Raw genomic sequence first — 26,585 nt, 5'->3', positions numbered from 1 at the left:
GTTTCGGTCATTCTGAAATGTCAAAATAGTTTCGGTCATTCTGAAATGCACTCTCTCTTCTCTTGGCGAATCAGGTAATTTTTGGTGTGGGGCCTCTACGAAATCTCAGTGGTCTTGGTGGCTCGTCGGATTCTTAGGCTCAAGCGCTCTATCTGAGAACGATGTATAATAAACCAAAATCTTTTTGTTAGTCATCGAGACATAAGGTTTGTATCGGTTTTTGTGAGGTACGACGACGGTTCTATCTTCGTGGATGGCGGTTCCTCGGGATGAGTCTCCTTTCCGAGTGTTGACGTAAATACGTACTGTTTTGAACACCCGGTTTCCGTGAAGCTATGTATACCTAATTGGTGGTCGTCGATAATTATCGGAGTTGGTAGCTTAGCTTCCCTTCTCTTCTTTCTCATGTTGTCTCCTCTGACTACTCTTCTCGATTTTTTACTTCGCCGGATTTCAAGTGACGTAGAGCTACTGACTATTCTGGTAAACTGGAACTCTGTAACTGTTTTTGATCTTTTTTAGAGTGTAATAACAAATTTAATGTTAAAAATTAATGTGGGAAAATTAGAAGTCTCAAATATTATTCAAAATTTAAATAGATTTTACTCATGATATTTTTCTAGTGGTTGCAAAAAAATCATTTAGCTCTTTGCAGATGATTATTCTAGTTTGGAGACTACTTTGGAACCGGGTTTTTAATATATATAGTGGAAGCAAACTTAATGTAATTATGCTCATAAGAAAATCTTTGTTCCTAATGGAAAGATGGATTAGGCAACAATTTATGCGTATCTGAATCCGGTTGTTTCCCTAGCGATAAATCTTATAAGTAGTGCAGTGTTAAGCTAGTAGGAAAATATTTGGCTGAAGCTTTGGTGACTTGCTGCAACAGCCAAGCGAGAGTACATTGCCCCAAAAACTTGTGAGAGCGTTTGATATGGCCATCCAAGCAAGTACAAGATGTAAGTTCTCTTGCTTCTATCCTTTCGACGTTGTTGTGCATCCAAAAAATTGGCATAATTATGCTTATATTTTCAGCTCTCGTCCATTCAATGTACTGCTTAGGTTTGTAGAAGGTTAAGCAAAGAACAAATGTCATAATTTGAATTTTTTTTAAAAAGCTAACCGTAACTTTTGTTTGCTTATAACTTTTAGTCTAACTATAACATACATGAATCACAATATAATCCGCGGTATTCAAATGCTTAACCAACGGATTAGTCTCCTCTCGAATTAAGCTTAACTACTTTTGTCATTGTTATGCAAATTTTCAACTATATAATATATACGAATCAAAGAATAAAACCCAAATCATATCTCTCTGTATGGACCTATCAGAAATGGTCCTAAAATTTATATTTATATATAGACATTATGTGGTGGGGAAAAATGAAGAGTGACGCTATTGGTGAGGAGAAAGTCCACGTGGACTTTAGCTTTTCCATAGTGGTAGAATAGATGGTTGCTGCTTATTGGTCCAGCGCTCTGTTTGGACCAAAATCTCAAAGCCCATATCACGATAGATACGCTTATATCTATATCTTGTCGTGCTTTTTAAATTCAAAACTCAACAGTCCTCTTACTATTGGTTCCCTTTCTTTATTATTTATCTGTACTTGTCTGGCTCGATATAATCCTGAACACGTGTGTGTATGTTATGTATACGTACGCCACATAGTTCATATATATACACAGCGAACAGATGCATGTATTGTATATGATGTACACTGGGCCAGGTCCTAAGGCAAAAAATATTTTTTTTACCATCTAAAATTTATATGTAGATAGTGTTTAAAATGTTTTTAAAATTTAATCAGTAGTATTTTGTAATGAAAATAAAACTATATACATATCAAATAATTTGGATCCTTTTAAATTTTATTTATTATATTTATAATTTTTTATATATAAAATATAGATTTATAAAAAAATTAGACCTTTTAATTAGTATTATACGGGAGGACACGGGATTGAACCCGGGACGCACCGCTTGTCCCCCTAATAAGCCGGCCCTGGATGTACATAATATATACACGTAAATTATTGTATGTTAATGTGACTGTTTGAACTTTATATTTTAGCTATATTTATTTTTAACGAGTATAAAGTACCTATACAAGTCTCTCATATTTATTCAAATTAAATTTTGAAGTCTAAAGAGCATCCACAATCACAATTTATTGATGAGTCTTTCACTTCAAAATATAAAAAAAAATCTTATATATTAAAACAGAAGTCACAACCTTGATTCATGTGTGATTTTTTAAAAATTAGATCTAATGGACTTATTCCTAGAAAATCATGTTACATTTAATCTCTAATCTTATCATTTAAATTTTGGGCATACCAAAATTTTTTATTGGGCTATCAATAATTGAATTTAAATAATAGATGATCCACTGAATTTATAGATAGTATAAATTAAATATATATAATTTAATGTTGTAATACTATACCTCCATATGTTAAATATTTGGCAATGTTAACTTTTAAAATTATAAAGATTTTTTTTTAAATAACAAAAATCATATTATCTAACAATGATTAATTTTTACTACCTTAAACCAATGAAAACAAAATTTAAACTATATAGTTTATTTAAAATTAAACAAAAACTAAATGTTTAATTATTTACTCGATAATATAAATCTATGAAGAGAAAAGTTTAATTTTTAAAAAACTTTCTAAATTTGTGAAATGTTACAATATCTTTGAATATGATAATAAAATAACATTTTACTAATATTTATATATATAGTTACGATTTTAACAATGAAATAATAATCCGAAAATATATATATAGAAGAAGATACAAATACATGTGAAAGTTTGAAACAATCCATTCAATGAAAAATATATACCGTAAACTTATTATGTTTTAAAAATTGATAGTCACATATATATTATAATACATACCAATTTAGAATTGATAACAAAATATTTATATAAAAATAAATGAAAACAAAAACACGGTTGTGCGGATCGAGATACAGTAGTAATTAAAAAGAGAGAAGCACTGATCCTTCATGCTGCTTCCCTCATCTACTCCACATCTGAATTCACATCAGAGCAATCTACTCACGCTAGCGGTCGACGAAACTCTATAGGGTCCTCGTGATCACCGTTTGTCAGTTTGGTCTTATTCTTCGTTCTTGTAGGACCTGCAGATGGGTTTGCTAACGCATGTCTATCAACCCATCTTGCAAGAAGCACAACTACTATCTAATTCTGCTTTCAGTGAAATTTTATGTTGCTAAAAAAAGTAATTAAAAAGAGGGAATGGTAATTTTTTTCATATATGAAAACTTTTAAGATAATTTTACGAAATTCATCTAGCACTTTTCTTGCACCATTAATATTGTAGAAAGGTGAGTATTATGAGTTTTCTTGGAACTGTCTTACATATTTATTTTGCATTATCTAAATTTAAAATAACATAACTATGTAAGATTTATAGATATATAATCATTTAGACTTTATATAAATATAATTTATACTAATTAAGCACGATTGATGCGTTATAGCTAGTTTCCGTTTTTATAAACCACTTCCAGGAATAGGTTAGTTACATTATGGAGTAATTATTTTCATACAAATTAGCGTATATATATTGATAATATGTATAACTATATATGGACATTTTGTTCCGTTGATCGTATATATTTCGGTATTTAGTACTTTCTCTGTTTCATTATAAGTGTCGTTTTAGGTTTCGGCACACGGATTAAGAAAACAATTAATTTTGTATATTTCCTATAAGAAAACACTATTACCTATACACCTAACCATATTTCAACCAATAGAAAAATAAATTTTGCATAAAATTAATAAATTTTGCATTGAAAATCGAAAACGATACTTATTTTATAACGAAAAAAATTCTCTAAAACGAAACTTAATATGAAACGGAGAGAGTAAAACATAAGGTGGTTGACCAAAAAAAGATGTAAAACATACGGTTAATCAGTTACATTGTGTAAATTACTTAGTACTTCATATATATCGAATATTTATACGTGCGATGATCTATACTTCATTTTATGTTAATTGGAATACGTATATATAATAAATATATGACTGATTGGCTATTCATTTAATTACATCTTTTTGTTTTGTTGTTGTGCCAACGATTCGTGTATGAAGTTTAGTCTTCAACATAAATATGTTGAAATGCATCGTTGATGAGGGACACATAACACATACGAAACCAATCATAAAATAATTTATTCTGACACGCTAAACACTTGCCCTAGCCACGTGTTCAAATCCTGACTTTCCTCTTCTATCTCTCATACTTTCAAACTTTCAGCATATAACTCTTTTTCCCATCTTTTATACATCAAAACACCATAAATGAACAGCTAAACTACTAACCCTACCGGAGAGATAGAGAGATGAAGACAGACTACGGAAAGCAGCGGGAAGCTTCTGCTTGCGATGATGTTACGGATCAAGACAAGACCGTTGTAAGCAGGATAATGCAACGGTTCCGTCCAATCGCACCAAAACCACCTGTCGGCGAATCTTCTGACAACACAAAGAGTTGCAGATTCCTCCGAAGAAACCGAAGATCTAAACGAAAGTATGTTAGGGTTCGGAATAAAAACATTAGTAGTGGTAGCAGTAATAATAATAAAGATATGAGATGTAGTAATAAGAAAGCTTGCGGCGATGGAGAGAAGATAAAGACGGATCTTGATGAAGAGATAGGCGGTGAGGATAAGAGCGATATCGTCACACTTCAGTTGCTTCCGGATAAGGATAAAGATCATCAAGCTGGTAAGGATAATACGGATCCGAGTGCTATGGATCCAAGAACGAGTTTAAATATATCATCATCTTTAGATCGGACGGTGGTGGAGTCGTGGTTGACGGTAGAGTGTGTGAATAACACATGTACTGAACTGGGAGGGTATCACAAGCTACAGCTAAGCCGTATGAATGAGGGGGAGGAGATAGTGATGAGGATGCTGTATTTTGACACGTGTCCTTGGTTAGTTTCTGATGGATCAAACCGGGTCTATTGGATCAACCGGGCGTACCGGAATATGTTGGGAGATCCGAATGCAGAGGTGACTATCAAAGTATGGCTGGTGGTGGCGACGGACCTTATGGAAGAGATGTCGTGCATGGTGGAGTCGTACGGTGCGGTGACATGCAGGGTTAGGGTTCGGTATGATACGTCGACGTGGAGGAATGAGAAGAGTCACTCGGAGTCAGAAGTGAAGATGACTGTGCCGTGTGATGTATGGAGGATGGGATCATCAGGTGGGTTGGCTTGGAGATTAGATGTTGAATCAGCTCTAACACTTGGAAGGTAACTGAAAACAGAACCAATGGTAAGCAACATTACACTATGAAAGCAGCTTATATATATGCATGCATGTATATATACTAAGACTTGTGACTAAATTTCACCAGAGTTTTATCCAGCTCCGGCTTTTAGTACTATTGTATGAGAAGATCCGAAGATTGATAGAATATCACCATGGATTAATTATCTTATTTTCGTGTTCCAAATATACTGGATGGTGTTGCTTTGATGTAAATGTCTTTTCATATAACTATGGCGTGTAAAGAAAATGTGTAGGCAAGATAATTATCTGACAAGTGATTTGCATTTTAGATGATCAGAGCAACAGAATATTTGAGTATATATGTTTCTGCAGAATAATCATAAAACAAATGTAATCTAATTTTAGTAGATTCACGGTATTGTATATTAAGTCATAGAATATAGCAGACTTTTAAAAATGTAAATATGAATGTTCGAAAATAATAGACGGATAATCACGTACTGACGTACGTAAAAAAATGGTATATCATTCATCACTTTAGGATCATAATCCCGTGAGAAATAAATAAGGTAAGGTATTGTAGTAAAACTATATCCAGTGTATTTTGATATTCTTTATTTTAAAATAGAAAAATTTTATAATAGAGATTTGTTCCAATGTAATTTTTTAAAATATCAGTTTCTAAATATATAGTAAAATATAGAAAATGTTATTTACTTTTTATAAAAAGAGTAAAAATTGCAGTTTTATTTTTAAAATAAAAAGAGTTTTTTAGGAATAAAATAAATTAAAATGTGTTGAACTAATTTTGCCTTTAAATATTTTTATAGAGTCAAATATAAAAATGGGTTGGAGATGCTAAAATCTCAAAGTACACGTTTCATTTTAATTCGGTTATCTACAGGCCGCTCCTCAATGTTTTCATCCAACAAATCAGTCGTAAGTTATATAGTTTATGAATCGTATTTTTAAGGTCATATTTCAATTTTTCCTCGTTTTTATATTTTGTTGATTGTTTATTTTAATACGAGTACATACAGTACACCATATACATAAAAATATAGGAGAGTGAAGAAATCATAAGTGAACAGATGGCATTTTTAGTTGGAAGAAGTCGTAGAAAGGGCTGTCTTGGTTGGTCCTTGTCTAATATAAGATTATGATTAACCCGGTGTTCTTAGGACGAAGTTCTTATCGGAAGTTAAGAAACTGTTTTTTAACTTTTAACTAAAAAAATTAAGAACAAGTTCTTAAATAAAGACTTTAAGAACCGGTTCTTAACTTTTTTAGTTAAAAGTTAAGAAACAGTTTTTTAACTTCCGGTAAAAATTCTGTTTTAAGAACCCCGCTCTAAGAACCCCGGATTAATCATGGTCTAAGGTTCTTTCTTTCTCTTCTTTTAACGACAGACCCCATGATTTTATGGACTAACCTTACAGCTCACACATGCATATAGCACAAATTTCACTGGATCTAGCTAGTACTTAACTATATTTTACTATCTACACTATAATATTGATCTCGTTGTGTGGGGTTATATATAAATACCTTTTAGTATGTTTATTTATACTTACAGCGTAGAAAAAATCTCTTGTTTTGTATATGCATATTTTTTTTATTTTATGAAAGCATTATCTTTGTAGAAAATAGCAGTTACATATACATGCATTATATTTCCAATGTTATGTTGGAGTTTTTTTCACCCATAATGAATTGGTAAATGCGATATTTAAATCCCTTGAAGAACTATTTGACGAAATATGTTCTCACATTCGCATTAAAAATAGTCTCAAACATTGATCCATCAGGAAAATTACACATATAACCAAATGCATTCCAACCAAATTATCTCGTGTATATATATATCTGGTGATAAGACATGATAAACCGGAATACTAAATGAAAGTGAAAAGAAAACGCCAAAACAATTGTTTATCAAAAATCAACATATTTTTGTAGTTATTAAAATTAATATTCCATCTGTTTTATATTAAGTGTCATTTTACCATTTTTTTTTCTTGTTACAAAAAGAGTGTCATTTTAGAATTTCAATACAATTTTCATAAAATATTAATGCAACCATATGAAACCATAATTATATTATATTTTGAATTTTTTAAAATTTTATTAAGTCCTTCAAAATGATAAATTTCAAAAAAAAAAAATTGTTGCAAAAATGAATGAAAAGTAAAAAAAAGATAGTGAATGGTTGACAAAAAGTGAAGTAATGGGGTTGACAAAAAAATAGAGTGAAGTAATGGGCTCTAAAGGCATGGGCTAAGGTCTGCAAAATGGGCCACAAGATTATGGCGGAACATGATTATAATTTTGTGTTTATCTTCCGTGAAGCTACGTTCTTGAATAAGAACCTCAAAACGTCAGTTCCAGGAGCCGTTACAACTGGTTTTGGCACCAAGCGCTTATGTAACTCGTATTCGTCGTCGTATTAAGCTACAATCATTATAGTGACAGTTAAGATATGCTATACATGTTAAATTTCTTGTGTTCATATTGCTTTTAAGATTTTACATTTGAGAAAGAGAGAAATCTTGTGATCAACTAGCTCTTCAGATTAAATTTAACAAAGAAAAAAAGACTTAGGTTATAATCATTACGGTTGTTTAAAAAAATGGTTATAATCATTACGTTCTCTAGTAACTTATTTTTCTCAAACCAACATAATTTTGGGTCATGAATACTAAATAGAGTAAAATCTGATTGTTGCAGACCTTGTATTTAATTTAATTGGATAGGTTCCTTTCAATGGCAATGATCCTTCAAAAGTAATTTTCATGTAATATTCAACATCACATAGGGGGAAACTTGTATTTCTACATGCATGCATCTTGTTTTGTAATGGATCAAGTGTCTAATTTAATATTATTAGGGACCGGTACCCCGCGCAAGCGCGGGGTTCGTTTGCATTGTCTGTTTTTTTATCTCTTGAATGACATAGAGGCCTTTGAATATACATCACTCTAACAGAAATGAAGAAAACTTCTTTCTGTTGCAGCTTCTGAACACAAGTTTTCAAATGAAGTGCAAGTCAAAAATTTCTTTTGGTAGAGTTTGAATATTGGTCTAATCCTACTCAAATTCGGAAGATAATTTAATCCACCGTTGGAATTCAGAATCTGGTTCAGATGTTTGCATCCTTCTGTACAAAATTCAGTCAAATGTGGTAGTAGGCCGAGGTTTAAAGGTATCTCCTCCAGCGCTCCCACTGATGAATAAATTTCTTCAATAATATGAGCTCATTGATAGTGTCGCTGTCAGGTATCTTAGAAAGAGATGCACAGTGCATCAAATGAATCTTCGGGAGATTTTTAGATATATGTGCCACTAAGATCTAGCTCTTTCTGTGATGTCAACATTCCTAGACACAAAGTTAACTCTTGAATATATTTGCAAGTCTTTGTACTAATCCTTTAAACATTTTCAAGCCGAGAATCAAATTCTCGTAACTTCTTTGTTGGAGTTTCATCCTTAAGAAGATCTTCCTGATATGGTATAGCACCAAATTTTTATGGTAGGATACTCAGATTTGAACAGCTAGAGAGGACAAGCTTTTCAAGATGCTTCTGTCCAGAAACATCCACAAGCAACTCAATGAGCTTTGGAGAGTACCTACAATTCCATGGAAGTAATGTTCTCAAAATACCTACTGATCTAGAAATCTCCACCAGACGCATGCACCGTTCCAGGAGAAGCTAGCTTCTCTAAGGATTTATGGTTTGATAACACAGGAATGGCTTCTAAGCTATGACAGCCACACAAATTTACAACCATCAAACTCCCATCCACCTGAAAGGTACAAACAAAACTTTTAACAGTGAAACTCGGACTCAAACTACATATACTTGTCAATGTTTAAGGAAAGACGAAACCTTAGCCCTTTTTTTGTGCAACATCATTTGGTGGAACATCATCTAATGGACAACCACTCCATTGTAACCATGTGAATTCATATGGACGAATTTTAAGATCTCTTGCCAAAAATGGTGATTTCAGATCTTTTCGGCTTTTCATCTGTTAGAAATCTTTCAAATATGTTTTGTAGATTCCTAAACCCAATGTCTTCTGCCCTCGAATCCCTTGCTAACTTCTTTTTGAAGTCAAATATGATTCCTTGGATGGATGATGTTCCATATTATCCCATTACATAGAAAAGAAAAATCACGAGAATGTAAGTCAAATACAAATGATATATGAATGTAGCTATAAATAAATTACCTTCATCATATTGTTCAATACAGTCATAATTTAATCATGATCCGAGAGCTTACTTCACACTCTAGGATTCCAGAGTCCGTATGATGATGCTAATATCTCCTTGCATGTAAATATGCAGCTCTTAAAATCAGAAGTTATTGTTACACCAACTTTGGTAATGATGACTGCAAGTACATCTTGAGGAAGGGCTTGAAGGAGGTTCACTTCTGTTTTGGTAGGATCTATTTTTGGTTTTGAACTAATCGGAATATAGTGTTTTTCCCTTGCTTAATTTATTTATATAGTGTGACAGAATGGTGTGCGTAATGGTTTCATCTCTGAAACGTTTGTGTGATTTCCCTTCATTAACAATTTGTTGTTTGGTATCTAATTGCCATTATCATCCCTCAGATAGTTGTAACGGTTGTATTTTTATGTTTCGGGAAAATAACATAGCGTCTCATCACGTGTGGGTCAGATTTTAGGTTTTGTTTATATTGTTTGCCCAGTCCCATTAGATCGAAAACGTAGTAGACGTGTCCCAATTTTTAAGGAAAATAATATGGCTGAAGTGCATAAATAATATATACAAAATTCAGAAATTTCTTGAGATGTCTTCTAGGCTAACTAACGTATAAGGTGGATTTGTTGATGGACTTTCTAGTAAATTAAATATAGACTAACAATCTATACATAAATGTCTCTAGATGTGATTAATTACATATTTCACCGAAGATATATACAATCTATTTACTTGTGTGGGTCCCACCTAATAAGAGAAATGTTGAGATGGATCTGTTTTTTTTTAACGTTAAAAGGTCATTAAGTTATTCAAATTTGAGGTGGTTTGGGTAACCAGACTGGAATAGAACAACAATAAAATGTAACTCCATATGGAAGGATCTAGCAGTGTTAGCTAAAAAATTTAAAATCTGATTGTGCGCTCGTGGAACATGAATAATGTTGAGGTGGATACTCTCAATGGAGAGAAAGTGTTTCATTATGTATATGATTTCTTAATTCGGATCCGTAGTCTTCTGATTTGTGTTGTTATATGCGACATATAAAATCTCAATCATCAGATATTAATTAATTAATTTGTCAACCATGGATTAGATTAAATGCTTATAATGATGGAACCTAAGAGAGTGAAATATCTATCATTTTTGTCTTGAGAACACAAAGAATCTTAGAGCTATCATTAGAGCATCCGCAATGGTGAGCTTCACTACGGAGTCCTTAGCCTTATTATACTAATTTTTTTTTTTAATTTTTTTTTGTTTGAATAGTTAAGGATTCTAATCCAAATGGTATGTCCAATGGTGTTCTCCAATTTGGAGTCCTTAGTAATAAAAAATAATATTTTTTTTAAAAAATTAAATTAAATTTTTTTATTTATTACATGATTAAATATAAAGATACAATATTTATTAATCTTCAATCACCAAATTTTTTCCAAATATTTTCAATTAAATCATTTTTCAATCGTTGATGTGAAAACGCTTATCGTGAACATCATCCCGAATGCCGAGCATATAAGCGATATTTGTAGGCATGTCGGTATCCACCCGTGAACTTCTGGTGACGTCTCCTTCTTCAAATTCAGATATATCGTACCGAATGAATCCATCTTGTTCATTATCGACTATCATGTTGTGTAGTATGATACATGCTCTCATAATCTTCCTTATATTTTCTTTGTCCAATGAAAGAGCCGGGTTTTTCACAATCGCAAATCGAACTTGCAATACTCCAAAAGCCCGTTCCACATCTTTTCGGGTTGCTTCTTGAATTCTAGCAAATAACTCTGCTTTAGGACCTTGAGGGTGCGAGATAGATTGAATAAATGTTGACCATTTGGGATATATACCGTCTGTGAGGTAGTACACCAACTTATACATGTGTCCGTTGACCACGTACTCTAACCTGGGAGCTCGGCCTTGGAAAATGTCATCAAAAACAGAAGACCGATCGAGGACATTAATATCGTTTAAGGTATCTGGAGGACCAAAAAAAGCGTGACATATCCAAAGATCTTGTGAAACCACAGCCTCTAAGACAATTGTCGGTTTTCCTAATCCACGTGCGTACTGTCCTTTCCAAGCGGTTGGGCAATTCTTCCACTCCCAATGCATACAGTCAATGCTTCCTACCATCCCAGGAAACCCGTGTTTCCTCTAATATCGAGCAGTCGTTGAAGATCCTCTGGTGTTGGTCTTCGTAGATACTCATCTCCAAATAACTGTATTATTCCGTCAGTGAAATGGTGTAAACACGAAAGTGCCATGCTTTCACCAAGTCGGAGATATTCGTCTACCGTGCCAGCCGCAAAAACATAAGCAAGCAGACAAATAGCTGCCGTACATTTTTGTAGTGGAGAAAGACCAAACCTCCCGGTTGCTTCTCTTCTTTGTCGAAAGAATGGAACGTTCTTTGAGAGGTCATGGACAATACGCAAGAATAATTCCTTATTCATGCGGAAACGGCGTCTGAATAAATGTGCCGAGAATGTCGAATATTCGCTGACGTAGTCATTCCATAAACGGTCGTGTCCCGCTTCACGGTTTCGTTCTATGTAAGCCCATTTCCTTTGCTTACTGGTTTGAGCCTCCACTATGTCGTTGTATGTATATTCCAAGATTTCGTCGAAAAGTTCGTCCAATGTTTCTTCGAGTCCATCGGATGAAGATGATGACATTGTAGGTATCCCTCCTTTAAACAAAAAAATATTAAGTTCAAAATTTTCAAATTAATAAATTATTGTCTAAAATATATTTAGTTCCAACTTTTAGTTACAAATTTTAATCTTTTTGGTAATAGATCATAAAATTAAAGAAAGATACGGCACAATATGAGTCATTTTATGGACAAATTCATAGTTACTGTAAGACCCGATCCCGGCCGACTAGGCCGCGGTCGATGCCTCACGTCGCTCAGTCCATACCCGGACCGAACCTCTAAAATTTTTGCCCTTTATTTAAAATATCGCCCATTGGCGAGGGCTAACTCAGATCCTAGCTCAAGACTACCTTAGTCATTCCCTAGCTAGATCCTTTCAACTTATGCACAGCGGAATAACATCTATCATCCATTGGACTAAATCCAATCTAACGCTTGTCTGGTTAGATCACCTCAGCTACTGGTCAGTAAACACAACTGCCAGCTAGCTCCAAGGTCGATCCCGAACCCAAATCAAGGCATACAAATCTGAGGTTCCGTTCCCCTAACCATTCTATCTAGATCTATGCAACATTGACAGATCATACCTTTGCCACATCCACGGAGCTTGTTAGCTCATCGGCCCAGCTACACTAGCTGAATGAACTCATAAACCAGCTGATCGAGCTGCGAGGTAGCCTTGCCCAGCTCCCCGTCCACTCGTCCAACTCCCTTATACCTGCATAAACTCTTCCCTTGGGTACTTAGTCATTCAGCCAACCATCCCCACAGACATAAGTAACCCTTGAGAAGTCTTCAAACAGCTAAGGACATGCATCTGGCCCTTACCGGCTCATGCACTGTCCCACATCCTTTTGCCTTATCAACTTATGATACCAAGTCCAGCTCATGGACTAACAATGCCCATCAGATCCTGAGTCAATCAACCAACCACCCCACATGACTCAGAACTGATGAGTCTTCACACTTCCTAATCAGTCATGGAACCATGTCCCACTGAACCTGATTAGTGTTGCTCTTACCACCGGTGCATCCTTTGATCAATCAGATCAGACACCTTGATCCATCATCCAAGGATCAGGTCGTCCATCCTTACCCATGATCAGATCACACACGGCCTGCCTTACCAACACCAAGGTTGATAACCAGCAATTCCTTATGATCAATGTCATAAGTGACAATATGTTCCAGCACACAAACATATGATCAGATATCCTAACACAAGGATCTGACCCCAATATGCCCTCAGGTGCAATTTCGACCGCAAGCAAACCTGCTCCAAAAACATAGCCAATGCTTTGCACATAGCTTACCAATCCAAGGTTGATAACTAACATTCCTTATGATCAATAATCATAAGTGACAAACATTTCACAATACACAAGCATATGATCCGATAACCTAACACAAGGATCTATCATTGCATGGCTGGTTCCATAACTAACCGATCATTTTCTCATTAAACCCAAATCTGGCCGATTTCAAATGTGATCCAAAAATCAATTAAAATTCATGACAATTCATGATAAATCATAACTAAGAGAATGGTCAAATCGGATTTCCCAGAACCGGCCTCCAGCCCCTAGATCTCGGCCAAGATCAACCAAACCGGCCCGAGGGACCATCTCTAAATCAATCCCTAAAAACTCATTAGGATTCATGATAATTCATGATAAATCTTAACTAAGAGAATGGTCAAGTCAGAATTCCAAGAACCGATCTCGATCCTATAGATCTTGACCTAGAACAGCCCCACCGGCCACCTTGACCATCTCGAAATCAATTAGATAAAAATCCCCAAATACCATGATAATTCATGATAATTCACCACTAAGAGGATTCCAAAGTCAGATCGCCATAAATCCATCAGGAAGTAGGAGATCCGGACTTAGCTGCCAAACCAAGGCCATGGAGGGTTCTTCTGAACCGGCCAAGCCATGGTTCAGTGTCATCAAGTCTGATCCAACAGACTACACCATAATCATTCATAATATATATATTCCTCAAGGACGTACCATACTTGGCCATGATCAATTCCACAGTCAACAGAATTGTAATTCAAAAGGTAATCATAAAACCGGTTACCTTATACATGATCTGATTAGATCATGTGCCTTCCCTTATCATGGACGGCCATGCTCCTCCAGGGCACGCCTCCATCATTGTCCTATCACATACCTCCAGTATTGATAAGATCTATTCAAGGGTCGCACCAACTTCTCATCCATGGAACTTCCATGAAACCAGTTTCTACACTGCATCCGCCTTCAAGGCTGTCTTGGCCTGTAAGAGTGGAGTCTGGCCTTCTCCCTTCTCTCCTGGTTATCTGCGTGTGTTCCCAAGACACAGAGGAAGCCCAGGATGTGATCATCCATGATCAAACATCATCACAGGGTCGACCATCACTTCCCCCTTCAGTGCCCATGAAACTGCCTTTCTACACACATCTGCCCTTAAGGCTGTTCATACCATTGAGAGTGGAGTCCGGCCTTCTCCCTTCGCTCCTGACCATTTGAGTGTGTTCCCAGGACACAGAGGAAGCCTAGGACATGATCATCCATGATCAATCACCATCAAAGGGTCGTTCTCAACTCCCCTTGTGATTGCCCACAAAACTGCCTCTTTGCTGCCTTCACACCACTCTTGATCTTGGATGGAGAAATTCGACTCTCTCTCTCTTTTTCTGTGGTTTTATTTGTGTTTCAGGGTGTAGAAGGAAGCCCCTGGTGTGCCTGCAAAGGCACGGACTTGCCCCCCATTTTATAGAAGAAGGGGTGGTTACTTTTTGGTGGTTACTTTTTAACCATCCCTTCGGTTTCAATCCTGGCCATTGATTTAATCAATGGTCCAGATCACACCCTTTCGCCTCTGGCAGTTACCACACGCCCTGGAACTGCTAATCCACTCCTGGACAAGGCTAAACAAGGCCCAGACTGATTGCCCACGCCCCTGGCTCAATCCCAAGTGCCTACCAGCCCATCGGCACACACGGGTCACCCACATGGCTCGGCCACTGTCCAGACCCGGCCCAACTGCCCATGACTTGAACACTCAGTCCAGCTGAGTTGAGCTGATCCCCAGCTGTCCCAGCTGAGTGAGCTAGTCCATCTAGCTCAGGGAGCTGACACACTCTCCAGTGAGCTACACTGAGCTGCACTACACTTCACCTAGCTGGTCGAGCTTGCTTACTGCATCGCCCAACTGTTATACACTGTGTCCAGCTTGTTTCCTTTATATTCTTCAATCCTTCTAAGTCCCTTGGTCAATTTCCAGACCTAGACTTAGTTTTCCCATGATCCATTCTGATCACTCACTTCATCGAGCTTCACCTGGATCTTGTCCAGCTACCAGCTCGCTTGTCCAGCTCCTTTGAGCTTGTCTCCTTCTTGGATTAGCTATGACTTAGCTTCCTGATACCCTTGACCTTACCTTCAGGCCATGATATACTTGTCTTTAGGTCATATGACCTGACTGGTGCGTTTCCTCGCACCGCAGTCCGTCATGACGATCCTATCCAGGATCGGGGACATGACAGTTACATTTGAGTCATTTTATGGACCAATTCATACGAGTGATCCATCGTCAAATGATATTATATACTACACAAGTTTAGTTATTCTTTGAGTTTCTATTCTTTACACATGTTATATAAGTGATATGTTTCTATTCTTTACACAAGTTATATAAGTTCAACATACGACACAAGTTATTCTTTCGGCATACTAAAAACATACGACACAAGTTATATAAGTGAAACTTCTTGTAGTTAAAGAGAAGAGCCAGTGTTTGTGTTACCTAAACAGAAGTGGTACTTGTGATATAAAGAGAAGCAAGAGACGCAAGAGAAGCAATTTCTTGTAGTAGTAGGGTGCTCTTACAAGTACATGGTACCAAAATATTACAACCTCCCCGAGAAACTCAAGAACTTGAGGCAAAAGGAAACAAGAGGATACAAGTTTTGATGAACGAGATACATAGCTAAAGACGCGCATGACTACTACTTATAATACATAAAGTGAAACAGAAGAACCCGTGACTTGGTTCACATGAGCTAAAGACCAAAAGACTTTCACACCTCCAAATGCACCTGTGACTTGGTTCACATGCCTACTGCTGAACCTGACACAACAAATAAAACAATAGTTAGTATAGTTTTAAAGTCCCAAGTACTCAAAACAAGATTAATACCTCAAAACAAGATTAATACATCATAACATTTCAGACATTAGTTTGAGTTTAAGACTTGTTTCCATCTCAGAGAGTGGCTCTTTCTTCGCGAGTAAACGATCAAGGAGTTTATGTCTAGAGAGTTTTTCTTTCATTTCAAAAACACCCTGTAGCTTTGACAACTCCTCTTCTCTACCACTCTTCTTCTTCTTACTACCAGCTTTCGCAACCTTTACCCCGAGAGGTCTACCCTCTGGTTCTCCCACTTCCTCTTCTTCTCTATCAACCTCCAACACTTGTTTGCGCTTTTCCTTTCCACCGTCCTTAGCCAGATAGGTGGAGCACCATTTCTGGTCATGCCTCAGCTCCCTCCAGCAGTGATCCAGGGTGAACTTGTAGTCGTTATTATTGAAGAATATGTCTAACGCAGCTTTCATCACATCATCATCATTTTGACCACTTCTCATCTCCCTCAGAGCCGCATCATAGCATCTAGTAAACTTGGATACTTGCTCGTTAATCCTAGCCCACCTCTGCTTGCAAGGACCAAGCTCCCTCGGTATTGTCCCAACCAGGTGAGGGCTTGCGTTGTAGTAGTCTACAATCCGCTTCGGGAATGCACCAGCTTTCTGCTCATTGCTGACGATAGGGTCCTTACTGGTGTTAAGCCAAGCACCAATAAGGATTTTATCCTCTTTGGGAGACCATTTCCTCCTCTCCTTCACACCAGACTCATCAGGAACTTGGCTACCGAACCAAAAAGGTTCGGGTGAATCAAGGTCAACTGGAATTTGACTATGTAGTAGGTTTACATAGCCAGACGTGTTAGCCATGGTTAGAGGATGCTCTGTGCCATTCTACTAGCGACACAAAGTCTTAAGTAAGCCATCTATAACTAAGAACCAATTAAAGCCAATCAAATCAGAGCAGTTGGGAAAGTAGAAAGCAAATAAGTATCATTTAACACCAATCTAATCCGACTAAGTACTATACTAGCTACAGGCAGCCTTCGGGAACATTTACTATCCGACTTAAGTTCTATCCGACTAAGTACTAACTAAGAACCAATTAAAGCCAATCAAATCAGAGCAGATAGGAAGGTAGAAAGCAAAAAATTATCATTTCACACCAATTCATTAAATGAGTTTTAGCTTTTATTCAAACAAAAGTAGACTACTATTTGTTATTTAAAAATTCAAAGAACATAGACTATGAATATCTAAAAATATCGTACCTTATTACAGAAACTCGCGAGGTACGCCACTCTCCTTTGAAGCCTTTGCAACTATTCCTGAAAAACATGAGATAAAACAGTCAAATGTTTTAACCAAATTCCAAAAACTGCAATGAAAAAGCACAAGGACAGAAACTAACCACGCAAAATCAATAACACCAAACCTATTAAAACTAATAGACAGACCATTAGCTTAACTCCTGATTTCTTCTTTGATAGCTCATATACTGTCTTCTCAAGGTTAAGCAGCTTCTGCTCACTCTCATTACGTTGATCCTTAAGCTGCCTAAGTTGTGTCTGAAAGTCCCTCATCTCCTCCATGACCGCCACATCCCACCATTTCCAAACGTGGCAGTCTCCATCATCAACGTTGTGGCACGTAAAGTACCTTCTCTATGGATCTTTAGGAGTGTAAGAGCATCCGACAACAGGCTCAGCACCACAGTAGCATGTCGTCGGGATTCCATCATCAGCCTCTGATTAAGGTGGGTACTGAACCGGCTCTGCATTGCAGTAGCTACTCTCAGCTTCATCTGCGTACATATGAGCTTCTGCTTGAAGAAGGGAGGTTATGTCTAGAGAGTCTTGATGATGAAGAAGGCTGGTTGTAGCTGTAATCTTGTCCCATTTTCGTTAACCTGAAAGAAATGATGTAAGAACATAGTTAAACAACAATAATCATCATCAAACCAACGAAAGCAACGAGTTAGAGAAAGTAAAGAGAAGAGTACATCTTAGAGCAACGAAAGCAACGAGCAAGAAAGCAAAGAACATATCGATTGAACAAAAATCCCCAAATCGATTTATACCCAAATCGTTTTGAAACCCTAATTTCAATCGTAAACCCAAATCGATTGAAACCCCATAACCCAACCCTTAATTGAGAGGAAACAAGATGAAAACTGATCTAAATCGAAAAATCTACAATTTAAGGCTTCGATTTACCTTGCTAAAGCCGACGGAGAGAAACCGCCGAGATGTCGCCTTTCCCTCGAGAGCTCTTTTTTTCCGGCTTCGGTCGAGAATGACGATTTTTTTTGACCCAACACAAACACAAACCGACACCGACCCACTCACACACTGCCACGTACACAAGGATCAAGTCCTTAAAATCCTTCTCGACGGACCAATCCTTAGATTAATTAGGATAATTAATATTATTATATTAAAACAAAACTAAGACTTAGCGCTAAGGATTGGTGATCATCCCCCGTTGCGGATGCCCTTATCCTAGAGACCGCCGAGATGTCGCCTTTCCCTCGAGAGCTCTTTTTTTCGGCTTCGGTCGAGAATGACGATTTTTTTTGACCCAACACAAACACAAACCGACACCGACCCACTCACACACTGCCACGTACACAAGGATCAAGTCCTTAACATCCTTCTCGACGGACCAATCCTTAGATTAATTAGGATAATTAATATTATTATATTAAAACAAAACTAAGACTTAGCGCTAAGGATTGGTGATCATCCCCCGTTGCGGATGCCCTTATCCTAGAGACCATTAAGGGTCTCTTAATTTATTTTTTAATAGTATTTAAAGAGTAAATTTGGTTAAGAGACTATGTTAAGAACCTTGGCCATTTTATATCTCCATTGCAAGTTTCTTATTTTAAGGTTCTTAAAAAAAATTATTAAACATTTTCATTAAAATTAAAACAAAGATGCCATATCATGCAACTAGAACAAAAAAAAAATTCATATTTTCAGTTCATGAACCACAATTCCTCTTATAGACATGTCTAATTCATTCAAAGATTCGTACTTTGCATACATATGTTTGTATGTGTCTATACCGATTTGAAGAAGTGGTACCTGATTTGAAGAAGTGGCAGAATCACCATGGCTTGAATCAATAGGCTTCTCCATAGTAGCCATCACTATAACAAACAACCAGAGACTGAATCAATAGGCTTTTCCATAGTAAACACTTTATATAAATTCCACAAAGAGAAGAGAAAGCAAAAACCTGTTCATAAAGGTCTTCTAGTTTATTCCTGGGGAGCTTAAGCTGAGACACTTGAGGAAAAACAGAGTCACATCTCCCATTATTAATATCAGAAACAAACGTCTCCACGCTGTCTACTGAAATGGACTTTTCTCAGGTCCAATGTTTCAAATCAAAGTAGTACTTAAGATGTCAATCCATTTCTAAGAATTTTGAATCAAAGAGAATACAAGTTCATACTTAATCTAAGTGCAATCAAGTGATAAGTTGTTTTTGGACTAAAATGCTACTAAAATGCAAATAAGAACAAGCTTTCTTTTGTTTTATGAGATGGGAGAACCCATGGGCTAAGGGAATTGACCTTGGGTGATCAAGTTTCAATCTAAAGGTGGTACCTTTCAATCAATCTATCGACCTTAGGCTTAGACACACTCCTAAACAAACTCTATCTCTAGATGGATGTTCATTCACAAAGATAACTCAAGCATCAAATCTCTTTGGTTGAATATCATCTAAGCAATCATTAAAATCAAGTCTAAAAGCCATTTTAACACCTTTAACAACAAATCTCTTTGGTAAAGGGCTTTAAAAGCTTAGGAGAGTTGGATCAGACATTTCATCAACACTTTTCAGGTATGAAATGTCTAGAGCTCAACTTTAGAGAGGCCAACTCTAAAATAGCATTTAGATCACCCTACTAGCAAGGAATAAGAAGGATCTACAACAAAACACCCTAGATCTACACTTAATCACCCTAATCTTCCTTAACCCATGAATCCAAGGGTAACTACTCACTACTCTTCATGATAAACCCAAGAATCAAAGATGATTTGGTGTTAATCATGATTAGTAATCAAGATGGTCAAGCAAATTCAGGAGAATAAGAAGAAAAGAAACTAAAGATTCAAGTTTTCTCTCTAAAGAGTTCTTGTGTTCTTCATAAAAAAACTAGATAGATCCCCATTTTGGTCTCAAAAGTAGTTATAGAAAACTAAAACTCGAGCTGGGTTAACCCAACAAGCCTGGGTTGACCCATAAAGAAAAAAAACATAGATATTTTCTCCGTAGCGACCTGAAAAGGTCGCTACCAGAGGTCGCTACGCCTGTAGCGACTTGCCATGCCCGCTACGTGTGGCCGCTAGGATACTTGAGAGATTTTTCGAAGTCTTGAACGCATAGCGACCTCGTGAGGTCGCTACGGCTGGCCGCTGCAGAAGGCGCTTGCGCTGTAGCGACTTGCCATGCCCGCTACGTGTGGCCGCTAGGAGCCTTCAACGACTCATTTTCATTCTTTTGGCATCAAAACACTCCTTGGAACACATAGTTCATCATGAAACTCACTCCAGCACCTGATAATGACTAATGCATGGAAATGCAACCTAAACATGCGTCAATGCTATTCCGAAAGACCAATATGCACAAGAAAAGATAATAAAAACAATGTAATTATGCAAGATATCATCTACTGTGTTAAAAGAAACCTGACACTCGCTCTGTAGTATCTGGAACGTTTGATTCAAGGAGTTCTCTTTGCAGAACTGAAGCACAATCTTTATTACACTGAGATATAAAACACACAACAGAGCTCTGTTAATGAAACCGAAAATTAATACATCGCATCACAATGTTATTCACCCAAAATAGCTAACATTACTGTCATTGGATAATTCACTGTCATTAACTAGAAAAAAGAGTGACTTACCATAAAGTTGTCATCAGTAAAGAGGTCATTAGCCACAACTGCTTTAATCGTCAATATGGTCAACAAATTCTTCTCGCTTTTATCAAAGGCACTACATAAGAACCAAAGATATGAACATGCTGATCAATTTAGTTCAACGCCTTTAAGCATGAGTTTTTCTAATATGTTTACCTCGGCGACATCTTGAGCTGCTGAGAACAAAGCATGATAGTCTCCTCAAACACCTCCATCACCAAACCGTAATGCCTACAATGAACTAAACCATGTAACAACGCGCTCAAGGTTTTCACTTCAGGCAGTAAACCAACTTTCGTCATGGACCTAAACACCAAAACGCCATCTAAACCTCTCCTACTTCGTACATAATGCTGAATCAACAAATCAAAACTCGAGCTTGAACTCGAACCAAGCTTACACTTCTCGTAACAGGTGTAAAGCGCGTGAAAAGCGTCGCTTGGGTTAAGCCCGCGGAGGAGAAGCGTCTGCAGGAGCGACGAGGCCGACCAAAAGAGATTGGATTTGACCAGAGCGTGGATCAAGAAGCATAACGACGCCGTCGAGTGGTCGAATCCTCTCTGCAGGCCGAGAAATTGAAGAACCTAGACCCAGTTTGAGTTCGTCTAGGGTTCCGATCAGGATCTCTTTGACGTGGGTTGGTTTCAGTCTCCGAGAGACGAGGTCTCTGCCATGGCTTCTTCTTCTTTCTTCCTTCTTCGCAATAGAGAGAGACCGAGGTCAGGACGCTGTACTAGAAGAGACGATATCATTCCCTGCCTACACGTGTCTTCAAAAAACCGTATCTTGTTTAGCCAAAATAAGCGACGCCTCTTGTGTATATTAGTGTTTTTGATTTATTTTAAATGTTTTATTAACATAAGAAACCCCCTAAATACCAGGGATAACGATGCTCTTACATAAAATAAAACCAAACACTTTGAAAAAAAGAAAAATATAGTTCTATTAGTTTTCTGGCACAGCAAAATATATTGTTTAATATAATAATAATAATAATAATAGATACAAACACAGTAACACACACAAAATACAAACTCTAAAGCTATTACAAATTCAGACCTCATGAGACCACTGATTCTTATGTCTCATGTTATCTTTTAAAATATTCTTCACAGAATGTTGCTTAGTCATATGACACACATTACATAGCATTTACGAGTAAAACTTGTATTCCTTTGCTTGAATAACGATCGTCCTTAGCCCTCCAATCGGCGACAAGACCATTAAGAAAATACCAAACACGATACATACCTGAAAATAAAACAAGACACCACATTTGATTTCTTTTCTTCTCAGAAAATAAAATAGTTTCACAAAACACAACCACTGGTTTGATTGCAAACGCTAGAAAAACTAACAATAACGTTACTTACCCAGTTGGCCCACCAAGATAAGCTGTACTTCCTAGGTTTGTAGATAGCTAGCCAAATTATGCAAGGAAGCTGAAGAAAATAACAGTATTTAAATTAGATTATTAATAACTAACTCAGATTGAGAAAAAGCGTTTAGAAAACGCAATCTTACGAAGTATGTCGTTGGAGCAAACGCGAATCCACCAAAGAACGCTAAAAGCCCACCAAAGAAAGGAAACGTCATACCTAGAAACATTGTTGCAGCTACATAAACCAAAAAAAAAGTCAAAAGTCAGTTTTATGGATCGACATAACATCATTTTCAAAGTTCTATATATACACATAACTTACCAACATAGAAACTGCGAACACAGAACCGGAGAATCGTGGTTGGTCTGAAATTAAGCTTCTTGACCAACAAAGTTTCCATCATGTCAAAAACCGGCATTGCATAAATCTGCAAAGAAAAAAAAAAGGTTTAGATTTGGTCAATTTTAAAATTTTATACAAAAAATGATTAAAACCGGTTAAGAATAACCGACCTGGTAACTACCAATAACGTGGATCACAACGAACATGTTTGCCGTCGCGATTAACCAAGCCGGTTTCTTAAGTGACATGAGGATATTGTCTTCAACACCGTTCCCGAAAATATAATATCCAACGAAGGCCACCGGAAAATAACAGAGCGCGACGACGATGTAAGCAACAATGACTCCTTTCCACATCGGACCTTTTGAAGGTTTCTCAGGAGTCGAAGGGATCGTTGCTTGGATCTCAAGGACCACGTTGTGGCCCGCATAAGCGAATGCAACATCACCTAAACCGCTGAAGAAATTGAAAACCGTACCGGCCGTTGATTTTGCTTTGTAACCGTATTCAACATCTTCTTGTACACCTTTACTCGCCGAAGCTGCCCATGCGATTGTTGAGTAGCTATAGACCAAAGGAAAAGTATTTAAAACCGGTAATGAACTTAACTGAACCAAAATTATATCTGGTTTTAATTTCCACAAAAATGCGAACCGAGACTAAACCAAACCAACATTTAATTACCTTTCCCATCCTTAATTTTGAAAATTTTAAAAACTAAAGTACCTAATTTTGTATTGGTTGCATAAACCAATTTCTCAAACTGTACCGATTCTCATACCGGCCTATGTATAACCAACAACACCCTAGCCGAATTTAATAAACCGGTTATAGTATTTACCTTAGAGACATAACCGCGGCGGCAAGAGACACACCGGATATGGAATTGAAATTGGGGAGATGAGAGAGGACGAAGTGAACAGAAGCGAAGATCATGATGAAGTAAGTAAGTTTGATGGGTTTACAATCATCACAAACAAGATCATGAAACTTCTTTAGCGATTTGCCTCCAGTGACCATATAAACGATGCAAACGCCTATTTCCACGATCAGCTGTTGCGGCACGACTATGTAAAGACCGAGTTTTTCCCCGAACGCGTGTTGTCCGAGCTCGTGGTAGCGATCGAAACGCTTTCCCGGAACCATTTCGTGCATTTCTACCATTTGCCATAATGTGTATAGTGTTATGATCCATGAGAGAACCATTACTGTAATTCCTGGTCCCCTATAAAACCAAATTAAAATTGGTTTAGTTTTTGATAAATCCGGTTTAAAATCACTAACCGGTTTGGATTATAAAATATACCAGCCGAGCTGAGACATAGCGTAAGGGAGGCCGAGAACTCCGGCACCAACCATGGCGGTGACATTGTGAAAAGCAGAGTACCACCACTTAGCATTTCTTGATGAAGTAATTGGTAACCAAGCATCTATTTCTTTTTGTCTCGCTGATTTCTCATCCTGTTTTATTTCACAAAATTGGAAGAAACCATTTATTTTTATTTTGGTTTTCACAAATCTTTATGTCTCGGGCTCAAAAAGATAGACGTGATAACTTATGGGGCAGAAGAAGAATAAAATCAAAGTATAACGATTTATTCTTGGAAGATCTTTTTTGTTTAAAATGATTTACGTGGGTACACCAACCTTGAAGTTAAGATTTAAACTACCCGCAAGAACCAAAGTGAAGTCGATTAATATGTTTATTTCTTAAAGAAGAAAAGTCAATGATTGCGAAATTCATTTTGTGAGCGTAATAGTACAAATAGTAAAGTTTGGGGTAAAAGGGAGAAAATTATGAAAGTGTAAGGTGGGTTTTGGAAGATCTGTTTGTCATTTCAGACGGCGGTCTAGGTTGGTACAAGTTCCCTAAACTTTGGAAAAGCCATACGTACGGTATCTGTAAAGGTAAAGATCTAACTTACCAACAAAAAGTTAGGGATAGTTGTCTATTTCTTTGTTGTCCTGTAACTTGTAATACTTCAATTACGAAATATGAAAAAGAAATAATAATGGAACATGGTATTTTTTTACTCGGAATTTTTAGGAAGAAGAAATATAATCGAAAGTCTATAATTTCCCGTAAAAAAAATCGTCTATTTATCTTAAAATTTCAGATTTTTGATTTTTTGTAAAATTTCCAGGTTTTATTTTCAGTTTATTTGACTATAATTTATTCTGTATTTTGTTATGGTTAATATAAATATCTCTGGAACGGAAAATAGTCAGACGACTCAAACCAAAAGTCACGAAGTCAAATATCTTACAGTTTTGTATTTGGGTTCTTAACATTTCCTCTCCTTCATCTATCACTAAACATCACAACTAATTTATTTTCTAGATATTTTGTAAACAAAATCTAAATTTAAAAAGAAGACGAATCTTTGAGAAAAATGCGAAAAAATCTCTGTAATAGGAGAAATATATAATAAGAAGTTTAGTTGGCGATGCTAAAGACAACAAAATTAACCTTCTTTCTCATATTGTTTACTAGAAGGGTTCGTTGTTGATCATTTTAATAAATAGACTCCATCCCATTATTAGTGTCATTCATGAGAATATAACTAAAAACACAGTTTGGTTATACCAGAATTCAACAAACACAATATCTTTAATACAATAAAGCAAAAAAGAAAGAAAGAGACTCACATAATCATCTTGAGGAGGTTGAGATACCATAATGACACAAAGAGAGAGATTAAGGAAGAAAAAAATGAATAGGAGAGAAGAAGAGCCTAACAAGTTCTCACACTTGTGAGAGATATTATGATAAATATATAGAGCTCCTCATGAAGTTATGAACACTCATACATCTATATATATGCACTTAGTTAGTTTGAATATTATGAGAGAGAAACAGAGGGTGCGTATGTTAAAAAGTTGAAGTTTTTTGTTTGACTTCACAAACTACTTGTGGTCTGTGGAGATGGGCACAAGATTTGTGAGCTGGAATCTGCTCCTAGCCTCCTATATTTAAGCAACTAGCAATATAATCTTTAAAAAATCAATACCAGTTAATCAATTAAAAACTAGTCACTATTAATTCATCTACTATAAATGTTTGTTTATGCATTTTATTTCACATAGTATAGTATCCCTTAGGTTCGTAACTTAAATAGGGTTGGCTAAACAGATGAGGGCGTTTAAGCTATATTAGGTGAAGTTTTATAATATTGCTATCTATTCGAGTTTTAGTATGTTTGGCAAATGTGAATATTTTATATGTAATATTTAGAATTGTCACGTAATACATGAATGGTGAATGATGTAATTCATTGACTCGGCTCTGTATAAGCTATAGTATGTTTTTGCTTTATAAGCTATCCTTTATTGACTAAAATAAAGTGGGAGAAGAACACCGTTCTCTTTGTTCACACATCCATCAAGTCGTCTTAATTATCGTCTACACAATATAGTAAAATATTCGTGAAAAGAAAATAAGAATCAAACTATACGTCAAAAATATGAGGAATATTTTGTTACTATATAAAACAATTGGTCCACTGTTATATTACTAGATAGAGACGTAGTTTTTTTTTTTTTTGTAAAACAGATAGAGACGTAGTTAATTTCATTGGAAGTCGCTTTTCGGTGTAACAGAAGC

The 26,585-nt window shown here is 36.4% G+C and overlaps 4 protein-coding genes and 1 pseudogene across 4 annotated transcripts; 1 reads left to right on the top strand and 4 right to left on the bottom strand.

The window, feature by feature from the left end:
* The first annotated feature begins 3,959 nt into the window (after window positions 1–3,959).
* LOC125586264 lies at window positions 3,960–6,015 on the top strand. The gene has a single exon (XM_048756180.1). It carries the CDS (start codon window positions 4,395–4,397, stop codon window positions 5,319–5,321), a length of 927 nt encoding a protein of 308 aa, XP_048612137.1. The 5' UTR covers window positions 3,960–4,394; the 3' UTR covers window positions 5,322–6,015.
* A 5,643-nt stretch (window positions 6,016–11,658) lies between these two features.
* On the bottom strand, window positions 11,659–12,207 carry LOC106413173. Its single transcript, XM_013853996.2, has one exon. It carries the CDS (start codon window positions 12,205–12,207, stop codon window positions 11,659–11,661), a length of 549 nt encoding a protein of 182 aa, XP_013709450.2.
* A 3,982-nt stretch (window positions 12,208–16,189) lies between these two features.
* On the bottom strand, window positions 16,190–17,188 carry LOC106413172 (glutathione S-transferase T3-like). Its single transcript, XM_048755924.1, has 2 exons — window positions 16,404–17,188; window positions 16,190–16,307 (listed from the first exon to the last, which is right to left on the bottom strand). The coding sequence occupies exons 1-2, from the start codon at window positions 17,186–17,188 to the stop codon at window positions 16,190–16,192; spliced, it is 903 nt and encodes a 300-aa protein (XP_048611881.1).
* Window positions 17,189–17,593: 405 nt separating this feature from the next.
* LOC106428068 lies at window positions 17,594–18,217 on the bottom strand (annotated as a pseudogene).
* A 4,007-nt stretch (window positions 18,218–22,224) lies between these two features.
* On the bottom strand, window positions 22,225–25,922 carry LOC106416233 (lysine histidine transporter 1). Its single transcript, XM_048756179.1, has 8 exons — window positions 25,631–25,922; window positions 24,288–24,442; window positions 23,823–24,206; window positions 23,152–23,545; window positions 22,961–23,066; window positions 22,782–22,873; window positions 22,631–22,699; window positions 22,225–22,508 (listed from the first exon to the last, which is right to left on the bottom strand). The coding sequence occupies exons 1-8, from the start codon at window positions 25,658–25,660 to the stop codon at window positions 22,410–22,412; spliced, it is 1,329 nt and encodes a 442-aa protein (XP_048612136.1). The 5' UTR covers window positions 25,661–25,922; the 3' UTR covers window positions 22,225–22,409.
* Window positions 25,923–26,585: the final 663 nt, after the last annotated feature.

This window comes from Brassica napus, chromosome C4 (genome assembly GCF_020379485.1).
Source record: "Brassica napus cultivar Da-Ae chromosome C4, Da-Ae, whole genome shotgun sequence".
In the NCBI taxonomy this organism is placed as follows: domain Eukaryota; kingdom Viridiplantae; phylum Streptophyta; class Magnoliopsida; order Brassicales; family Brassicaceae; genus Brassica; species Brassica napus.
This window is presented reverse-complemented; position numbering and strand designations above follow the sequence as displayed.

Excerpts from the sequence above, each read along its gene's own strand:
- LOC125586264 (XM_048756180.1), top strand. The coding sequence starts at position 4,395 with ATGAAGACAGACTACGGAAAGCAGCGGGAAGCTTCTGCTTGCGATGAT.
- LOC106413173 (XM_013853996.2), bottom strand. The coding sequence starts at position 12,207 with ATGTCATCATCTTCATCCGATGGACTCGAAGAAACATTGGACGAACTT.
- LOC106413172 (XM_048755924.1), bottom strand. The coding sequence starts at position 17,188 with ATGGCTAACACGTCTGGCTATGTAAACCTACTACATAGTCAAATTCCA. Across the intron at positions 16,308-16,403 it reads CTCAAACTAATGTCTGAAAT|GTTCAGCAGTAGGCATGTGA; the intron begins GTTATGATGTAT and ends TTGTTGTGTCAG.
- LOC106416233 (XM_048756179.1), bottom strand. The coding sequence starts at position 25,660 with ATGGTATCTCAACCTCCTCAAGATGATTAT. Across the intron at positions 23,067-23,151 it reads ACGTTATTGGTAGTTACCAG|ATTTATGCAATGCCGGTTTT; the intron begins GTCGGTTATTCT and ends TTTTCTTTGCAG. Across the intron at positions 22,700-22,781 it reads TTGCTCCAACGACATACTTC|CTTCCTTGCATAATTTGGCT; the intron begins GTAAGATTGCGT and ends TATTTTCTTCAG.